Raw genomic sequence first — 20,365 nt, 5'->3', positions numbered from 1 at the left:
GGCAAGAACTAGATAAATGTAATTGTTATTAACAGCTGATCAATCAGTTAAACATAAGCAATCCTTATTTCATCAGGGGAACATCTAATTAAAATAAATATAATATGATCTTTCATTTTCTTTCAAAACATGAGCACGGACAACATTAGATAATCAAATAAACTTCTCTTTGTTCTTTCTCCCTCATCTTAACTATTTCAAATATGTAATTGTTCACTGTTATCCTCTGAAAGGCTTTCAAAGTAAAAAACAAAAGGGCAAGTGACATCCATTTCCTTGCAGCTAGAGTAAGCGTGCCCCCATGTGACAAGATGAAGTGAAACAAAACAATCACAATACATTTGTTTTTTTAATCAAAATCATTTTTGAGAGAATATTTGTTCCAGAAATTGTAAAAATGTCAAATGAATAGAAAACATTTTTGTTACCAACAATGATTACTTAACATTTGTCAAGTGCTTTAGTTGATAAGCTGATACACAATCAAAACACAAAACATATGAATATTCGACAAAGCACGTTAAGTAGTGGTTCTTCAGACTTAGTATCAAACGATAAGGAATATTTTGTGGTTACAGTTACATTTTTATGTAGTTACAGTATTATGAGCATTTATGCAGCACTGCTGCCCTCTGATGGTATGATGGTGCTATTGGAAGTGGCACCGGGGGGAAGTTTCCCTATAGATACAGATCTAGGATCAGCTTCCCCTCTCCAATCCCAACCGAACCATAGGGGAATGCAGAACTGACAAGATCAGCATCTCGGGGAAACTTCCCTCGACACCATTGGAGGAGCTGCAGGTTCTGTGGCTGCAGGTTCCGTGGCTGCCGGTTCCAGAGTGATCACATATGTTCAGGGTGGTTCTGCAGACATGTGATAAACTCCTGCACAGCTTTGCCCTCAAAGCAGATCTGATACACAGAGGCAAACAACGGAAACCTACAAGACAAAACATTGCACTAAATCTCAATGCAGTAAGATGTGGTTCCATTAGCAGCACTCACACATATGTTGCGGAGAGCTTCAGTTCATACTTGCAGGTAATTTGATGAACATTTATGTTGTGAATGAGTAGAGGAATATTGGAGGAACATTTTCAGGTCATTAAATGTATTAAAAAGGTAGGCTCAGCAATTCACGAAGTAAACAAAAACATCGGGCCAATATCCACAAGAGCGTTGAAGCACTATTTTGGTCCCATAGCCATTATGTTGTAACAGCGTGAAGCGGACACGTGCACAGGCGCAGATACTCTGTGTGAGAGCAAGCAAAGCCATAGCGCTGAGTCTCGCTTTAAGGTGAAAGCGTTTGTACTCACTTGCTGATCATGTCTCTCTTCTTGAGAATTTTGAACACCTCAGCGGAGGTTTGTGGGCCTTGCAGCTTCTGGCCATTGAGCATCTCAGCCTCTAGCTCTTCAATAGACTGGAGAAGTATGCAACATAGCTAGTTACTTTACTTAAAGCATGTATCCACACTAGAGGTCGACTGATTAATCGGAATGGCCGATTAATTCGGGCCGATTTCAAGTTTTCATAACAATCGGAAAATCTGTCATTTTGGACACCTATTTTTTTATTTTACCCCTTTATTTATCTTTATTTAACTAGGCAAGTCAGTTAAGAACACATTCTTATTTTCAATGACGGCCTAGGAACGGTGGGTTAACTGCCTTGTTCAGTGGCAGAACGACAGATTTTTACCTCGTCAGCTCAGGGATTCAATCTTGCAACCTTACAGTTAACTAGTCAGCAGCATACAACCCTGCATACCACTGCTGGCTTGCTTCTGAAGCTAAGCAGGGTTGGTCCTGGTCAGTCCCTGGATGGGACACCAGATGCTGCTGGAAGTGGTGTTGGAGGGCCAGTAGGAGGCACTCTTTCCTCTGGTCTAAAAAACAATATCCCAATGCCCCAGGGCAGTGATTGGGGACATTGCCCTGTGTAGGGTGCCGTCTTTCGGATGGGACGTTAAACGGGTGTCCTGACTCTCTGAGGTCATTAAAGATCCCATGGCCCTTATCGTAAGAGTAGGGGTGTTAACCCCGGTGTCCTGGCTAAATTCCCAATCTGACCCTCAAACCATCATGGTCACCTAATAATCCTCAGTTTATTGATTGGCTCATTCATCCCCCTGTAACTAATCCCCAGGTTGTTGCTGCAAATGAGAATGTGTTCTCAGTCAACTTCCCTGGTAAAATAACAGATAAATAAAATAAATAAATAACGAGTCCAATGCTCTAACCACCTGCCTCACGAGGAGCCCACCTGTTACGCGAATGCAGTAAGTTGCTAGCTAGCATTAAACTGAATCAAAATCACGAAGTTATAACTACACACGGTTGATGATATTACTAGTTTATCTAGCGTGTCCTGCATTGCATATAATCGATGCATTCACGAAAAAGGACTGTCGTTGCTCCAACATGTACCAGTGTAGCCTAGTGGTAAGAGCATTGGACTAGTAACTGAAAGGTTGCAAGTTCAAATCCCCGAGCTGACAAGGTACAAAATCTGTCGTTCTGCAACTGAACAGGCAGTTAACCCACTGTTCCTAGGCCGTCATTGAAAATAAGAATTTGTTCTTAACTGACTTGCCTAGTAAAATAAAGGAAAAATAAAATAAATAAATAAAACACAAATGCCTTTCTTAAAATCAATACACAAAAGTATATATTTTTAAGCCTGCATATTTAGCTAAAAGAAATCCAGGTTAGCAGGCAATATTAACCAGGTGAAATTGTGTCACTTCTCTTGCGTTCATTGCACGCAGAGTCAGGGTATATGCAACAGTTTGGGCCGCCTGGCTCATTGCAAACTAATTTGCCTGAATTTTACGTAATTATGACATAACATTGAAGGTTGTGCAATGGAACAGGAATATTTAGACTGATGGATGCCACCCGTTAGATAAAATACGGAACGGTTCCGTATTTCACTGAAATAATAAACGTCTTGTTTTCAAGATGATAGTTTCCAGATTCGACCATATTAATGACCTAAGGCTTGCATTTCTGTGTGTTAAGTTATAATTAATTCTATGATTTGATAGAGCAGTCTGACTGAATGGTGGTAGGCAGCAGCAGGCTCGTAAGCATTCATTCAAACAGCACTTTCGTGCGTTTTGCCAGCAGCTCTGCTGTTTATGACTTCAAGCCTATCAACTCCCGAGATTAGGCTCGTGTAACCGATGTGAAATGGCTCGCTAGTTAGCGGGGTGCGCGCTAATAGTGTTTTAAACGTCACTCGTTCTGAGACTTGGAGTAGTTGTTCCCCTTGCTCTGCATGGCTAACGCTGCTTCGAGGGTGTGGCTGTTGTCGGTGTTCCTGGTTCGAGCCCAGGTAGGAGCGAGGAGAGGTACAGAAGCTATACTGTTACACTGGCAATACTAAAGTGCCTATAAGAACATCCAATAGTCAAATGGTATAGAGAGAAATAGTCCTATAATTCCTAGAATAACTACAACCTAAAACTTCTTACCTGGGAATATTGAAGACTCATGTTAAAAGGAACCACCAGCTTTCATATGTTCTCATGTTCTGAGCAAGGAACTTAAACGTTAGCTTTCTTACATGGCACACTTTGTTTTGCATTATTTAAACCAAATTGAACATGTTTCATTATTTATTTGAGGCTAAATTGATTTTATTGATGTATTATATTAAGTTAAAATAAGTGTTCATTCAGTATTGTTGTAAGTGTCATTATCACAAATAAAATTAAAAAAAAAAAAAAATCGGCCGATTAATCGGTGTTGGCTTTTTTGTCCTCCAATAATCTGTATCGGTATCGCCGTTGAAAAATCATAATCAGTCGACCTCTAATCCACACACAAACATTACATTGGTTTCTTGAAGTAAAATCTTAACTGTTATCAACCAGACAAAACAGGTGAAAGTTGTACTGGTCACAGCAGAGCCACATCCTTGAGCCGTATTTGTCTAGATATGTCACCTTGGACGTCTTGGCGAAGGCCTCGGCCACCTTGCGGTTGCGCCCCCCGTAGCAGGTGGTGATCAGGTCGGCGACCCCACAGCTCTCCAGGAAGGTCACGGAGGACACTTGGCCCTTACAGAACAGCTTGGTGAAGGCGATCATCTCCATCAGCCCCAGCCGGATCACCGCAGACTTCGTGTTGTCCCCAAAGCCCAGACCGTCACAGAACCCAGCGCCCACCGCTACAATATTCTGGGAAGGGGAGAGTGGGGAGGGAACCATGAGTGTTATCTGCAGTTTTCTACTCTTTTTCTAGCAATATTATGATTCATGGTTTGTAAAGAATTATTTGACAATGTGAGCAAATAAAACAGAGGTGCATTGCAACGAAACATAGGCCTTCTGTGTAAGTTATGTTAACGATGTAACTATATGTAGCAAAAGTTGTTCTCTTTGAGTTTAAATGTAATTTCTACCTTGAGAGCCCCACAGAGTTCTACGGTGTCACTCTCCTGCACCACGGTGATCCTGAAGTTGGGAGTCTGCAGCAGCTCTTTAAAGATATGTCCGTTTGCTTCATTCTTAGCTCCTGTTTAGGTAGTGATAGAAAGTCAAGGTACACATAACTGCATCAGTGGGAGTTGCCACACAAGTGAGGACACAAAAAATGACAGCAAAAGGTGTAGATAAAATTATCTAAAAATGTCTTACCAATTGTGGTCTCACAGAACTTCTCATCAGCCACTTCGTTGGCAATGTTGGCCCCCATCAGGACACTAACCTCAATTTCCAGTTTCTCACGGATGATGTCAGAAATGAGCTTCAAGCCCTCGGGACCTTCATCGATGCCCTGAATAGGGATCAGGGCAGAAAAGAGATCTTAGGCTGCCTTCTATCACTCATTTTGTAACATATAACCCTAGTTACCAGCATTTGGGTGGCTGCATTTTTTGACTAGGCTGCTGTTACATGAGTGTAAAATCATAGCCATGATGATAAATTCATACAGCTGAGACTTTCCCTGAGTGATAAGAAGCCCGATATGAAGCCAGAGTAAAGTCAGACTTATAAATTGTATAGTATTTAGCTATGTTTTTTCTAAGTGAGAGCTGGTGTGAAAAAGAGGTAAATGACATTACTTTGATGAGGGATATCCCAATGGTTCCCTGTGCAATATGAGGTTTCATCTGATCACATAGCCTCCCAATGAACTGATGTGGAATGACAAAGATCAGTATGCTGGCCCCTTTCACCGCTTCTGTGATGTCTGGAACAGCAACCTGGTAAACCGGAGCGTGAAAAGATAGCATGATACAGTGTACTATTCATGATGGATGTTACTATGTAGTAGCATTTATCGTGAATCTACATTACGCAGTGGAGGCTGCTGAGGGGAGGACGGCTCATAATCAATGGCTGGAACGGAGCGAACGCAATGCCATCAGACACGTAGAGACCATGGGTTTGATGCCCTTCCATTTTTTCCGCTCCTGCCATTACCATGATCCCGTCCTCCCCAATCAAGGTGCCACCAACCTCCTGTGATTACAAGATGTTATGTAATGTTATTTTGTTACATGGTCGGTTTAGGAATTGACATAAGGGGCGGCTGGATACAATAATGCACACATTACGTTTTGACACAGTAGAAAGCAAGGTATGTCAGACTGGTAGGCCATTCAAAGATGCCAACTACCTTTAGCATCTATTCATGAAGGTATATTCTGGCTGGGGGAGTTATGTTCATTCTGAACGTTAACATGCATCGCTTGCGGTACAGTTTGGGAAATATAAGGAACATATTTTTTATAGCAGTGAGAAATAATTACCCAAAAACCTAAAGTGTAAATTCCTACACACCTTTATAGTATGTCTGGGAATTTCCAGGAACCTCACAATGCCATATTATCACAATATTTAGGTGCCAATACGATATGTATTGCGATTCTCACATTTCTATGTATTGCGATTCGACACTGTGATTTTATTGCGATTCAATGTTCCAAACTGTTCATCATAGCTGCAGTGGAACAAGCAAGAACATGGGAAAACAAGTTTGGATCAGTCATGGGAATAAAACTGCTGAAAACAAATTGGCTCCCTATTTAAAAAGAAGATGGAGAACAAGCTATGAAGGAGTTTTGGTTTAGCTACAAACAACTAGCAAAAAAATCATATTGCGATATTTTCAAAACTACATGATCAAAAGTAATATCCTGAAATACAACTGTATAGATTTCTTACACCAGCACTATTTTATACGGTTAGGGTTTGTGTTCCCACATGGCCATGTTACAAGCACTTTATTAAGGAAGACTGATGGAAGGCAGAGAAGACCACCTGTGCTAATTAGCTATCTAGCGTGCTTGAACACCTGTGTGTAACTGGAAAGGAAATTAAGTTTGTGGTCTGGAGGAACACATTTGGCATGATATTGATCCCATACTGTGCATACACACATCCCTATGGTTCTGTGCAAAACTGATACAGTAAGCGTTATATTTTATATTTGAAAGATTATTTCTCACTGATATGAAAGATTATTCCATGTTTCAAAAACCGCATTGCAAGCAATGATTATTGGCGTTTTCTAAACTTTAAAACAAAGAGATGGGATTGTAGTTTAAATGGGCCCACCGGTAAACGGTGTTTATAGCTGAGAACCCTAATGATTAGGCAGAATGCCTTGGGTTCTTGAGAACAACCCAGACGGATATGTGGTTAGCTCTGTATAGGTCAAACTTCACTCACCTTATCTGTGTGTGTCCTTTTACACAACCACAAAGCATGTCCGGAGATAGGAGATAATGTTAAATCCGATGTATTGCCCAACTCAATGATTTGTAATCTTGAGGCAAAAAAATATCACATTAAACAAAACACAATACCTACCACATTTTTGGGAAGCTTGTGACCCGGTAGGTATTTGACGTTCTCATGCTCTGTGTTGATGATTTCTGTTAACTTTTTGCCTTCGACCATCTCTTCAAACACCCACATGTTGACAATGGGGTCAAACCTGTTGGATCTCTTTGCATTGTGACCGACGATTTTGGCTATCGCAGAGCCCCTAGGAGATGATGAAAACAGATTGAAGGGCAATGAAATAACACCATTCATATTTTCAAAATCCCAGTGGCAAAATGAACATGCTAAATATATCCTGAGGGTACCATAACCAGATTATAACAGTACACGGAATGGCTTGCATATCCCCAAACCTACATTCAATGAATGTAAATCAAACATTATGTTTGATATTCTATGAAACTACACGCAAGTTGTACATTTTGCCAAATATCAGCACTTAGTTGGCTACATTATGAATCAATCAGTGGAATTAATGACGATACAATGTTGTCGAATGCAGGCACATGCAAATAGAGAAAGCGCATAAATATACCAGTTTCCAGATCCAACGATGCACACTTTCTTAGCAGGCATTTTTAAGGTAGAGTAGCAGGCGCGATTCCGTTAACAGTGTTAACAGATCAGTAAAATGCCGTGTTTATAACCATAACTTCCTTATACGCCATAGTCGTGTGGGTAGCACATTCTTTTTTAGCACACCGCCCTTTTTGTACTTGTTTATAAAAGAAGGGAAAGGTTTGTACGTGTTATATAACAGCAGGGTTATTCTGGGTGTGCCACCACGACGAACATTAATGCATGGAGAAAGTCCTATAGTTTTCTCGATTTGCAGAGCTCGGAGGAAAAACAAAATTCTCACTGTCTGTCATGCAACATGACTGGAATATATGCTGGCGGTAGCTCAATGGGGTATGTGCAGTATATAAAATAGGTTGCATTTGTAGAATTCGACAAACTTTGTATGGTAAAATATTCCCCCCTTTTTGCCAATACGGAAGTCCTTTCATGGAATGGAATCACATGACTTCAGGACCGCGTCATCGTGAAGCCTGTTAGCAGCGATTTGGATCATGTAAACACCAAGCTAACAACCTAGCACGCCACTGTTTTTCTAAGAATATGTTGTGATGGATGACTTAATCAGTCGTTTAGATAGCTATCGTTCATGGAAAAACGATGTGTTTTGTCAAGCCATAAACAGAAAAAGTCCATCTGTGAGCAAGGCCTTCAAGTTAGCAAATCAGTCTAGCGTTTGATGTGTGGTTAGTTCTGAAGCTAGCTAGCCAGCTGGCTAGCGTTTCTGGCACGGTTTGTAGCTTGTTAGCTAACTATAACGTTGGCTATGACTATGCAAGGGGAAACCGCCAGTGCACTACGAATATCGGACAGTGATGGGAAACTGGATGTCTTTCCCCAGAAAGGGACGCCTGGTAGTTCTGGGAGAGGGAGTTCTAAAGGGTGGCAGTACAGGTATGATGACTGTCTAGCTAGCTTGGCTAATTCTCTGATTTAGCCATATCTGGCTAACCTAGTTAACTGCAGTGATGTGTTTGGCTAATAGGCAGTGCAACACGTCTTCAGTTGGTAACTATAATCAGCAAGCCCTTGGTCAAATGTTAGTTGGCTGGCCAGCTATGGTTTCTAGCTTTTCTTAGCTGAGTTTACTGACTTAGCTATTAGTTAATTAACAGGCTAGCCAGAGTTGAATCAGAGGTTCATTTGGAGTTGAACCTTGCCAACCCACTGCTGTTATTGTAGCATAACTAGCTTTTTTTTGTTGCTAACTGTCAATCATTTTCTCAATCTCTGTTCAGTGACCACATGGAAAATATTGATGGTTGCCTGATGAAATACACCAACCTGGTAACAGGATGGCAATATAGGTGAGTGGCCAGCCCAGGTTGAATAACATTTTCAATTCAGATTCAATGTTTTGCCAACAAGCATATTGAGCTCAAGGGCATTGGGCCAGTAACCAAAAGGTCACTAGTTTGAATCCCTGAGCTGACCAGATGAAATATCTGTATATGGCCTTGAGCAAGGCACTCAACCCTATTTTCTCATGTGAGTCGCTCTGTATAAGAGCGTCTGCTAAATTACTAAAATGTAAATATTTTTGATTGAACATTCTTCTCTTCATGCAGGTTCTTTGTCCTCAACAATGAGGCAGGGTTGTTGGAGTACTTTGTCAATGAGCAGTCCAGGCCCCAGAAACCTCGCGGGACACTCCCCTTGGCAGGGGCGGTCATATCCCCCAGCGATGAGGACTCCCACACCTTCACGGTCAATGCCATAAGTGGAGAACAATACAAGCTCCGAGGTAAAACACACACACTATTGTCTCTCACATTCACCAATCAAAACAGCTACAACAACTCCTACAAGAGTGTCATGTTGTATGAGTTGCCTACTACAGGACATGTTTGCATTTCAGCACAATGTTATTATATCCTAAATGCATCAGTCAGTTGTTGGACAGGCAAGATACACATATAGTCACTGTCAGACAATTGGACCAAGACTTTATGAAGGGGAGACGGTATGGAAAACGTTATCCTCGGTCAAGAGAGGGATAACGTTGTCGTTATTGATCCATGCAGAGATTCACTCGGCTGCACTGTAATGCGCTCTCACTGTTAGGCAACAAACTAAAGAAAGCTGACCGAAACAGGGATGCACTATCTGAACATATCCAATAGGAAACTCATGTTCAGTTGCAAAACATTTTGCAACGGTGTGCACTAATGAATGTGACCCTGTGGTGTTGTCTCCCAGCCACGGATGCCAAAGAGAGACAGCACTGGGTGAGCCGGCTGCAGATCTGCACGCAGCACCACACTGAGGCCATGGGGAAGGTAAAGGCAAGGGCTTTTCATCTGACACACACCCACTTTCGCAGATTCATATATACACACATTTGCATGCGTACACAGACGGGCACACGCACTCCCCACTACAAGCTCTTTCTCACTCGCAACAATGTTTTCCCTTGGTCCAAACACTCTACTAGCTCGTTTTGTTATGCAATCCCATCGATCGTGTCCATGGTTGCCTGTAACATGAGCTTCATAACAGAAGTGCAGAGGGGATGTCTTGTATATAGATTAGGTGTAGTAGTGTTTTTGCTTGATAATGTGAACACATTGATGGGGAACTCGAGCTACTATTCATTTAGCTTAGTTATGAGCCAAGAACATCCTAGATGCCAGCCTTTGAGTGTAGTGTTGTAACGCGCCAAAGACATGCCTGACTGCATCATAGCAGACAAACAGGGTGGGTGGGGTGTGTGACACTTCCTTAAAAAACAAACAAGTTTGATCTTACTTTCCTGGCTGAAGTCAGTAAGTCAGCATTATTCAGTGGGATTTCCTTCCTAACAGATTTCCACTTTCCATTGAAATACTGATAAGACAGAATGTGACAAACCACAAGAATGATGCTCTCTCTATTCTTGGATAAATTGTGGCGTAACCATAACTTGATTCAGTACTTCACATTATTGGCCTTAATTCGTCTCGCATCTTGAGCACTTGAGTTGAAGACAATCAACATTTTACATTATACATGACAACATAAGGTCACACAAATAGTCACAAACAAGATGGCACCATAGGTTAAAATTCCCCTAGGTACAGATCTAGGATCCTCTTCCCCTCCCACAATCCTAACTAACTAATAGAGAGGGGACTCATCATTGATATAACTTGTTTTAACATGGACTTTTCCATTGAGGGCTTCCACCATTAGTGAGGGAAATGCTAAACTGACCCAATATCAGCATCTAGGGGTAACTTTACTTACATTCCACAAGCTCAAATGATCAAAATATACTTTTCACAACATCCTATCACAGATGAGATGCACTGTATGACAAATATGTTCTGTCTTTGTCCAGAGTAACCCTCCGCCCAAGTCTCGCAGCTACTCCATGGCGTCTCAAGGGAGCGCCAGCTCGCCCCTGTCCCAGCGCAGGCCGAGCCAGCTCCAGAACCAGAACGCGGCCTCCTTCTTCAGCATGACTCAGCTCCACAAGGGCTCCTCGCTGTACTCCTCCAAGAGGTCCCTGCTGCCCGACCATCTGCTTGACGCCAGAGAGGTAGGCTGGGGATAGGGACGGTAGCTATTACCTCATGAACCAAAATAGAACTGGGCTTTAGCATAGCTTTAATTTTTTTCTCAGTGTTTTTGTATTTATTTTCCATCAATGTTTTTTTTAATGACTTTGCGTCTCAACAGGAATAGCCGGTGGTAGAGAGAAGAATATCTCTTCTGCCTTATTTGAAATGTGTTCTGTCTTCGAGGGTATTATCTTAGTCTTTTAACCCAGCTTTTTTGTCATTTTATGAAGACCTTTCATCTTGGACTAGGTTACAGGGACTTCTTGTTTTAATCTAATGACAAATACAGTAAGCACATTTATACATCTGTATCAACGCACTCCTCCGGTTCCTTCCGCTCTTCTTACTCCTAGATGATGACCCAGGCCCAGGGCCAGCATCGAGACCTGATCCAGACCATCGAGGGCCTGCCCCTGGCTGCGGGCCCCCTCTCCCCGCTGGACCAGGACCTGCTGATGCTCAAGGCCACCTCCATGGCCACCATGAACTGCCTCAACGATTGCCTGCACATCCTGCAGCTGCAGCAGGTGGCCCGCCAGAAGAGCTCCCTGGGAGGTGAGGGTGAAGGCTGGGGGCCTGGAGGGGAGGGGGAGTAGGTCACTACTGGTGACAGTAATGAGTGTTAATTTATGGATGAACTCCAATGAAAAGAAGGGGATCTGTGTGTATGCACGGTTAGTTTTAGATCTTTATTGCCAGGCTTTCTCAGATTTGCCTTCTAGATGCAGGTTAATTTACCACTGAAGAGAGCAAGGTAGAAGCGGTTTAAGTTACCTTTTCTTTGCCCCATTGCTCAAAGTTAGCCATGGAAGTCTACATGGATGGGTGCTTTGTTTCCAAGAATGGTTTTAGTCGTGTTTAGTTTGTATGCGACATGGACTAGACACCCATCACGTGCTTCCACAATTCTACCTCACAAATCATGGAATTTCACATATAGACCCTCCCAGTCCAGATGTACTCCGAAAGCCGATAGTGGAATTATTTTCAATGATTTATGAAGGAGCGGTACTTATTCTTACCGGCTGTCTAGGGTGGTAACCAGATCTCTCATTGGGTAACTGAGTAATAACAGCTCTCCCAATTAACCACCTTTCTTCCTTTTTGCTCACACAGCACCATACTGACAGCCAAGAGACTTACCAAAAGTAGTATGGCTGCTAAGATCTCAGCCATTTCTTTTGACAGAGCCAACCAGACCTTGTGGAATAGGGGAAACGGGGAAAATCCGTCACAAGTTCCCAGTTTGACGTAGGAGATCGTAAGAGATCTTGTTACCTGGCATCCATATTTCATTAGGCCCACGAACAGGACTGAACCTGGGGAATAGCCAATCAGGATTGTGTGGGCCATGCTAATTTAAATGGGTCTCGCCTCCCACCCAAACACGCATAGAAATACCCTATGTGGCGCTAATGCTAACCCACCAATCAGGCGAGGACGTTTCTTGTTGGCGGGGCATGAAACGTATCTCGATACTCACCGGGGATCGGGTTAACGTTTCCGTCCTGGGGAACTGTCAGAGGAACAAGCCAGCCAGCCACCCCATCTAGCCAGCCTGGGTGTTTTTTTTGAACGGTCGCTGCATACAGCGTAGTTATGGTCCGGTAGTTTCAAGGGGCCTCATAGTGTAGCCTTGTAGCATAGCATGAGTACCTCTGAGCTGAAGGCCGCTGCGGCCGCCGCTGTGTCAATTGTTACAGGGCCCACCATCGAGTGGCTGGAGCCCAAGCTGCCTGACATCCTGAAGAACGGTGGGCCCTTGGACAGCTTCAGCACTGAGGGAGGGCTGCTGGAGGGCGGACTCCTGGAGCGCGGCCTCCTGGAGCTGAGTGCCACGGAGCCCTGCAGTTTCTCTGGGGTAAGGACACAGAACATTACTAGACCCAAAAGGGCTTTTCACACTATCAAACCAAAGTCTACTGACCTGAGGCTGTATGTGTCAAGCTCTGAGTAGGAGTGCTGATCTAGGATCATCCATATAATCATATTCATTATGATCTAAAAGGAACAACAGATCCTAGATCAGCACTGATACTCTTAGACTTTCTGAATGAAGGTGGCCTGGTTACGCATCCAGCACAGTTACTGGAACTGTGCTGGAAAGGGCCATGTGGAAAGTGATGTAGGTGTATCTCTTTGGACAGGACAGTTTGACTTCAGTACTTTTCATTGAATAATTAAATAAATATCAACATTTCCAATGATCAATATGTCTATCTAACAACGTGTTCATGGTCAGATGAGGATGGTAAAGTAAATATAACTAAATAAAGGCCTTTTTATTTTCAATCGTGGCTTTTTATTGTTGGTGCTTCAGCTTGACTGTTTTTCAAGCTGCAGCCACAACTTTTGTATCCCCTGCCAGGAGGAGATTGATGGGGAGGATGAGGTGGAGGATGCCTTCACGGAAAAGGAGGAGGAACTGGTGGCGGTGGAGGAGGAGCGCAGTGTTGTCCTACACCTGCTCTCGCAGCTCAAGCTGGGCATGGACCTCACACGGGTAGGTCGAGTTACACAAAGCTGCCCCCCCGGACACAGCCTGAAACATACATCGGGCTGGACCAAGGCCCAGCTAGACAGACCATAGTGTCTTGTTTCCCGTCCTCTGATTGGCTCATGTAAAGGTCTGCATTACTGGAGTTAAGAAATGCCTCGGTTTGTCGTTTCGTTCCTCTTGTTGACTTCATAGTGGAGCTGGGTGATGAATTGATGCGATAACAATAAATAGAATGATACGTTTTAAAGTTAATGTGCACCAATTTTTATTACTAGTTTTATTAAAGAGTGCATTATTACTAGTTTGATAGTTTTAGCCATCAGTTTTCCCATTAACAATCCTCCATATTAGCAAACTTATTTTGTTTCAAACTTCACATTTCTCTAGTATAGGTTACAAAATTCCTGCACTAAGTGATCGGTGTTGATAATTTTCGGTCATCATCCCAGCTCTACTTCAGTGAAATTCAGTTTCCCATGGTTAGCAGCAGCTAGTGTAGGCTCATAGCCTGTTGGATGTCGGATGGTGGTTAGTCAAGTCATAAAGTGAATGTGTTCTCAATGACCTCAAATTAAAATTGAAGCTTTCTTTAGAATCATCTTTACCTCATAGCTACATGTCATTATAGATCACACACTAGGTTATTGAACAGTTGTCAACTCACCTGCTTTATTAAAGGTCATAAATAGTTCTGTCTCCTCAGGTGGTGCTGCCCACCTTCATCCTGGAGAAGCGCTCCTTGCTAGAGATGTACGCTGACTTCATGTCCCACCCGGACCTGTTCGTAGCCATCACAGACGGCCAAGGGCCCGAGGAGCGCATGGTGTGCTTCGTCGAGTACTACCTCACCTCCTTCCACGAAGGCCGCAAGGGCGCCATTGCCAAGAAGCCCTACAACCCCATCATCGGCGAGAGCTTCCACTGCTCCTGGAAGGTGCCCAGGTCAGGGGAACCCGCCAAGGATGCCCCCTCGCTCTCCTCTCCTCCCCAGGGAAGCCCCACCACCGAGGGGGAGAACGGCAGTTACCAGTTGCGCTTCGTGGCTGAGCAGGTGTCCCACCACCCACCCGTGTCGGGCTTCTATGCCGAGTGCCCCGAGAGGCAGATGTGCGTCAACACCCACGTGTGGACCAAGAGCAAGTTCATGGGCATGTCTATCGGGGTGTCCATGATCGGGGAAGGTAAGGCCGGCCAGAGACTGGGTATCGATTATTGCACCGTCTGTGCATGCTAGCACCAGAGTGGATGGTGCTAAACCCCTGGCTAAAAATGGTCTGTAATATGCATCTGTCTAATGCTAACAGGATATAAACTATAATGTAATCTGTATGTGTAGGCTGCCTATACCTGCTGGAGCATGACGAGGAGTACACGTTCACGCTGCCCTGTGCCTACGCCCGCTCCATCCTTACCGTGCCCTGGGTGGAATTGGGGGGAAAGGTAAATGTGAACTGCACCAAGTCGGGATACTCCGCAGTCATCACCTTCCAGACCAAACCCTTCTACGGAGGCAAACTGCACAAGTGAGTGCCCCTCAGAGCTCGCACACACCTGCAGAGGAATTTCTAATGTTGTCAATAAATTGTTGCATTGGCTTTTGGTTAGGTTTATGTCCCTGTGCCGTTACAGCTTCATAAAGTAATTTCCATGTTATGTTACTATTTATTTTTTTATGGATCCTAGGACTCCCTGGAACACAGTGACTGTTGAGGAGTGGATTATCCTGGCTAAATAAAGATGAATTGATATTGAGTTAGTGTGTTTGAAAAATTTACAAAAGCCACAACTCTTTGGATTGAAGTGACCTTAAATTGTTTTGCATAGTTTGCGTGGAGAGGCTGTGTTGGTTGATATCGTTGGCCATGTGTCCTTCTGTTCTTGTGGCGCCTCACGCAGGGTGACTGCGGAGGTAAAGCACAACGCTACCAACGCCGTGGTGTGCCGCGTGCAGGGCGAGTGGAACGGCGTGCTCGAGTTCAGCTACCAGAACGGCGACACGCGCATGGTGGACGTCACCAATCTGCCCGTCACCAAGAAGCGGGTGCGCCCCAACGACAAGCAAGGACCAACTGAATCAAGGTTAGACAAAAAAAGTACATTCATATTTGCATTAATATGCTCAGATTTGCTTTCATGTGAGGTTGTGGCATAAATGAGGACTGTAGAATAAGATGTTTAGTTAATTCTGGCGCTGTCACTTCTGTATTGTTGATTTATTGTGTCTTGTCCCATTTAATAGTCATGATACAAATAGATCACTCTGGGTTTTTTTTAGGCGCCTGTGGCAGCACGTTACTGAGTCACTGCGTCAGAAAGACATTGAGAAGGCCACGGAGTACAAGAGGATCCTGGAGGAGAGACAGAGGACCGAGGAGAGACACCGCACTGAGACCGAGACCCCATGGAGGACCAGATATTTTGAGAGCAAGGTACGTAGGACATCATCTTGACAAACCTTTTTGTATTTAGCGTGCTTGCTTCAGCAAGACCTGGGGGAGCTTTGGGCAGACATGCTGAAGCAAGCGCACACATTTTCTTCAGGAAACGTTCTATTATTATTGTTTCGTTAAGCGGTCAGACATTGACACCCACATTTCCCGAGAAGAATGCAAGGATAATGAACACATGATATCTAATGAGGCATTTACAGTTTATATTCAGGAATAAATGGATTTTAATATGGATATTTATAATGGCTTCTCTTCTGTCAGACATTTTATAGGTTGAAATGACAATTGAGGAATCGGAAATCTCACAGATTGTACTTGTGTTTTTTTGTCATGTCTTCTTTCTGTGCTAGGGCGAAGGCTGGATGTATCACAAACCACTGTGGAAAGCACCCACTCTGAAAACATAGTCCTACCGGTCAGCGAGATCCCATCATTGATAACGGGTGGAGCCAAGAGGCTGACGCTCTCTTTTGGTTTGTGTGTGTGCGTGCGCGAGTGTGTGGGGTTATTTCCTAAACGATTGAGGTAAAGCGCGACCTCCACTTGCATGCCTACGGATGCAAAAGTATTGGGGAAGCCCTATAACGTGACGACAGGCTATATAGTTTAATCTCACGCTCGATGTACAGGCTTTTGTGATGATGACTTTTTTGTATATTCGACTCTGAATGAGGGCATTTCTCCTTGTACAGATAAAAAGGTACTCCGTTTATGCCGCCTTAACAACCGTATGACGCCGCGCTCGTTTGGATTGTTTCAAGAATCACGGTTCAGCAGAGGGAGGTTTGTTTTGTTTTACAGTGATGTCGCACACGAGACCGAGAATCGAAGTGCAGCTTTCGAAGTACACAATTGACGTTCGAAGGTGTGAACTGGATAAGCCATACTTTGGGACGTGATTGGCAAGGCCCGGGTCATGTTCATTAGGGCATGTGACAGAATGTTTTAAAAACAAAACGCATTACAATGGAAAATGAGTTCTTATTGGATATGTGCATACAGTCCCTCCCTGTTTCAGTGAGTTTAATTCCGTTTGGTGCCTAATGACACAGCTTGGATAAGACGCACACAACCTGTCACTACAATGAACAAGTTTAAAATGGGGACAATGTTCCTGAATTCATATTGTAGGTAACGAATGACATTACTCCTTTTTGTTTTGCTCAGACGTCTCCATTTGGATGATTCCATGGTTCAGAATTAATGACAAGGCTTGGCATGATACAGATAGTATTTTAACGATTTAGGCCGGCAAAGTGAATGCATTTGTTGATATGAGATGTATGATAAAGTAACAATCATTTATTTCGCAGTCCCAAAGGGATATAGTTCTTCCTTGCTTGAGGAATTTTGGAAAATGGAACACATGATGAACAATGTATTTTTTTCCCCTTTGTGTACTGCAAGTATTATACTCTGGTTACTATGTCTGAATTCCACAATTTAATGTTTTGTTAAAGCTTTTAACCAAATTAATTTGTTTTCATATGCAAACAAATGTTTTACTTATTTTTCTGTTTAAGAATGAATGTTAACCTCCTGCATATCTGTCAGTCTGTTCTGATTTGGAGAACAGAATATAACGAATATCGTCACCTTATTTGTTGGTTTTGAATGAGATTGTGCCTTCGCGGTGTTTCTTTTCAAAAGCTACGGTTCTCAAATTGTCATTTCCCTCCCCAAATGTATGTAAAATACACAGAAGTGGAGTCTCATGAACACTAATGCAGTCAATATCAGCCTGGAAAGGTGTCCCCAACCCCCTTTTGATAGGTAGAATGCAAAAGGGAAGACCTGCTTGAAGCATGGGATGTGATTTTTAACTCCGCATTGATAGCCTACTCTCTCCACGTCATGGTGCCTTAAGCAATCTCTTCATATGTGCTTCTTACAGTCCCAGATTATAGCCCCCCCCCCCCAGGGATGGATTACTGCATTTGGAAGTCAGCTAATTCATAGCAGTTTCACACTGCTGTTCTACACATTTTGGCATGAGCCTGAGTACATTTAGCTGTTTTTAAAGCTCATTTTGGGCAATTCTACATATCTGGGGGCCCCTGACCTCCAAGGGGAAGCGACCCGTTGAGGTCGGGGACCCCGGGGCATATGCCCTGCGTGTGACTTCTGTAATCCAGCCCTGTTCGTTTCCCCGTCACTGTTATGAATCCTATGTAAATATTGATTAGTTTTGGGGTATTTGTTGCGTTCTTTCCTATTTTGAAGAAAGACATTAGTAGCGCAGACCCCTGAATGGTGTTTTACACGTCGACTTGGTGGTTTGGAATATTACTCGTTTGTCTTGCTGACCTGTGAAATGCACTGACATTGAAGGAAACATGACTCCTTGTAGACTAAGATATGTGTGGTAATGACTGATTAAATAAATTGCCTATCAATTGAGTATCATGTCAACTCTTTCGCCCCCCCAAAAAATAGCTGCTCATACAGAGTAATATTTGGTAACCCGATACATTTTCCTTATTGACTGTATTACTTAAATCATGAAACTGCTCAGAATTTTAAAGTGGATTCCTTGCTGACTACGGGTGCATCTCAATACTCTTCAAATGGGTGTGTAGTGAGCCACAATCAATACATTTTGTACATTTCTTTACATTTTTTGTTTGGCTAACAGTTTAGGTTGGGCAGAATTTCAAATCCCTCATGAAAAGCACACGTTCAAATATAATTTTTGTTCTAAATCAGAATGAACCACTACTAAAGTGTGTGAGGGGGGGGGGGAAAGAGATGTGAACGAGTTTATTGATACAGGCCAGATTAAGATATTGAGGTTATCCCTCCACCAAACTTAGATAGGAGCCCACTTGTGCAGTGATTGTCTTGCGGTGTTCACATTGAAAGTTCAACTATAAACAATATTGGTAGTCATATCCTCATCGCCCAAGAACTGTCGTTGCCACTAACAGGTGGAAGTTATAAAATGTGCTTCTCAAACTTGTTTAATGTCCTTCCCCCATACAGGGCACAGTCATGTTTCTGTGCCTTCTTTCCACGTGTCCTTAGGCATTGCTTTGTATCATGTTGTTTTCTCAGTGGGTATTCTCTTACAATGTACTTCTGGCACTAAAGCATGACAGTGTAAGATTTATCCTGTGAATTTCTGTATGCAATGTCAAATAAGAGACCATTGTGAAAGCTGTGCAACAGTCATGGCAGAATGTGGTTTCTCCCCTCTGTCTCCTAATGCGATAACTCCCGATCACCACTGAGCAAAACATTTTCTACAGACCAGGCAGCGATATGATTTCTCCCCTGTGTTACTCCTCATGTGGATTTTAAGACCAGTGCCAAAATGAAAACAATTGCCACAATCATTACAGCTAAATATTTTATCCCATGTGTGGATCCTCATGATAATTCAGATACCCAACTTCCGAAAAACTTTTTTTGTTTCTGTCTGCATCTGCGATTTGCACAGGGGCTGAGAGTCACTGGTTTTCGCTGTGGAATCTTCTTTCTTAGGTTCTGTTTTGATCTGTTCAGTTGAAGCCATTCTGTCTTCATATTCTTCACTTTGGGTTTGTGAGGACTGAGTTGAGTACTGATCATAGTCACTTTTCACCCAGGCAGGAGTGAATACAGAGTCTTCCTCCTCCTGGTTGATCCTGAATTCCTCCTGTTCCTCTTTAATCTGTATGGGGTTCCAGTCATCTTGCCCCAGGATGGGGCTCAACTCCTGCTTACAATGCTGCTGCTCGGGGGGAAACTCCACTTCAGAGACAATGAACTGCTGGAAATCTGAAGGGAAGGAAAAAGGATGAATTACAAATGAAAAGCTGATAAGATAGGGGTTTCTGAATTGTCTTGTTAGGCGGTGCTCGTCCTTCAACTAACATTGTAGACGATTTGTGCTATCTGACGTAAGACAGGGTCTCTGTTACAGGATAGGTTCAGCACCATGAAAGTAGTCTGCAAACTTATACCACAACGAGCTAACAATCTTTTTGATCAGTCATGGAAGTAACTGCATGTTAGCTCAATATTTAAAAAGGTGGAGGAAAAACTCCAGTTTGGTACAGCCGACGGTACCTAACAAAATGTAACAGGCATTAATATTCCATAGGGCTGTGACGGTCATGGAATTCTGGATGATCAATCACTCTAGGATGCCCACGAGCCTCGTCTGAAGGTAGCCTGGTACCAGCTGTAAAAAATGTATGGAAGAGTTTAAGCTGGCTGTGTAGCTAAAAAAAATTGATCAATGGGAGCAAGGCTTTAGTGAATACAGCACACTTTGCATGAGCCACAGCAGTTATCATTTGAAAGAACATTACCATGGAAATTATTGCATCACAATACCAGTTAGTCATTGTGAGTTTACCAGTCAAATTGACAGGGTTACACGGAACCCAAACCGATCGTGCATAAATGTATTTTGTCCCCCTACACCAAACGCGATCACGACACGCAGGTTAAAATATCAAAACAAACCAATTACATTAATTTTGGGACAGGTCGAAAAGTTA

At 43.1% G+C, this 20,365-nt stretch overlaps 2 protein-coding genes across 3 annotated transcripts; one reads left to right on the top strand and one right to left on the bottom strand.

Annotated features, from left to right (window-relative positions):
* Positions 1–330: 330 nt before the first annotated feature.
* On the bottom strand, positions 331–7,511 carry LOC135542579 (glycerol-3-phosphate dehydrogenase [NAD(+)], cytoplasmic-like). Its single transcript, XM_064969667.1, has 8 exons — positions 7,343–7,511; positions 6,832–7,009; positions 5,079–5,219; positions 4,651–4,789; positions 4,416–4,528; positions 3,958–4,191; positions 1,322–1,428; positions 331–942 (listed from the first exon to the last, which is right to left on the bottom strand). Exons 1-8 carry the CDS (start codon positions 7,381–7,383, stop codon positions 846–848), a joined length of 1,050 nt encoding a protein of 349 aa, XP_064825739.1. The 5' UTR covers positions 7,384–7,511; the 3' UTR covers positions 331–845.
* Positions 7,512–7,578: 67 nt separating this feature from the next.
* On the top strand, positions 7,579–18,487 carry LOC135542578 (oxysterol-binding protein-related protein 11-like). Of its 2 annotated transcripts, none has more exons than XM_064969666.1 (13): positions 7,579–7,719; positions 8,625–8,693; positions 8,955–9,130; positions 9,586–9,665; positions 10,706–10,906; positions 11,282–11,483; positions 12,632–12,789; positions 13,297–13,431; positions 14,132–14,609; positions 14,765–14,951; positions 15,325–15,507; positions 15,704–15,857; positions 16,229–18,487. In XM_064969666.1, exons 1-13 carry the CDS (start codon positions 7,685–7,687, stop codon positions 16,283–16,285), a joined length of 2,115 nt encoding a protein of 704 aa, XP_064825738.1. In that variant the 5' UTR covers positions 7,579–7,684; the 3' UTR covers positions 16,286–18,487. The 2 variants fall into 2 exon arrangements, with proteins under 2 accessions (XP_064825738.1, XP_064825737.1); XM_064969665.1 differs by lacking the exon at positions 7,579–7,719 and adding an exon at positions 7,807–8,280.
* The last annotated feature ends 1,878 nt before the right edge of the window (positions 18,488–20,365 follow it).

Source organism: Oncorhynchus masou, chromosome 6, assembly GCF_036934945.1.
Source record: "Oncorhynchus masou masou isolate Uvic2021 chromosome 6, UVic_Omas_1.1, whole genome shotgun sequence".
NCBI classification, from domain to species: domain Eukaryota; kingdom Metazoa; phylum Chordata; class Actinopteri; order Salmoniformes; family Salmonidae; genus Oncorhynchus; species Oncorhynchus masou.
The sequence above is the reverse complement of the archived record's forward strand: the minus strand, read 5'-3'. Positions and strand labels throughout refer to the sequence as shown.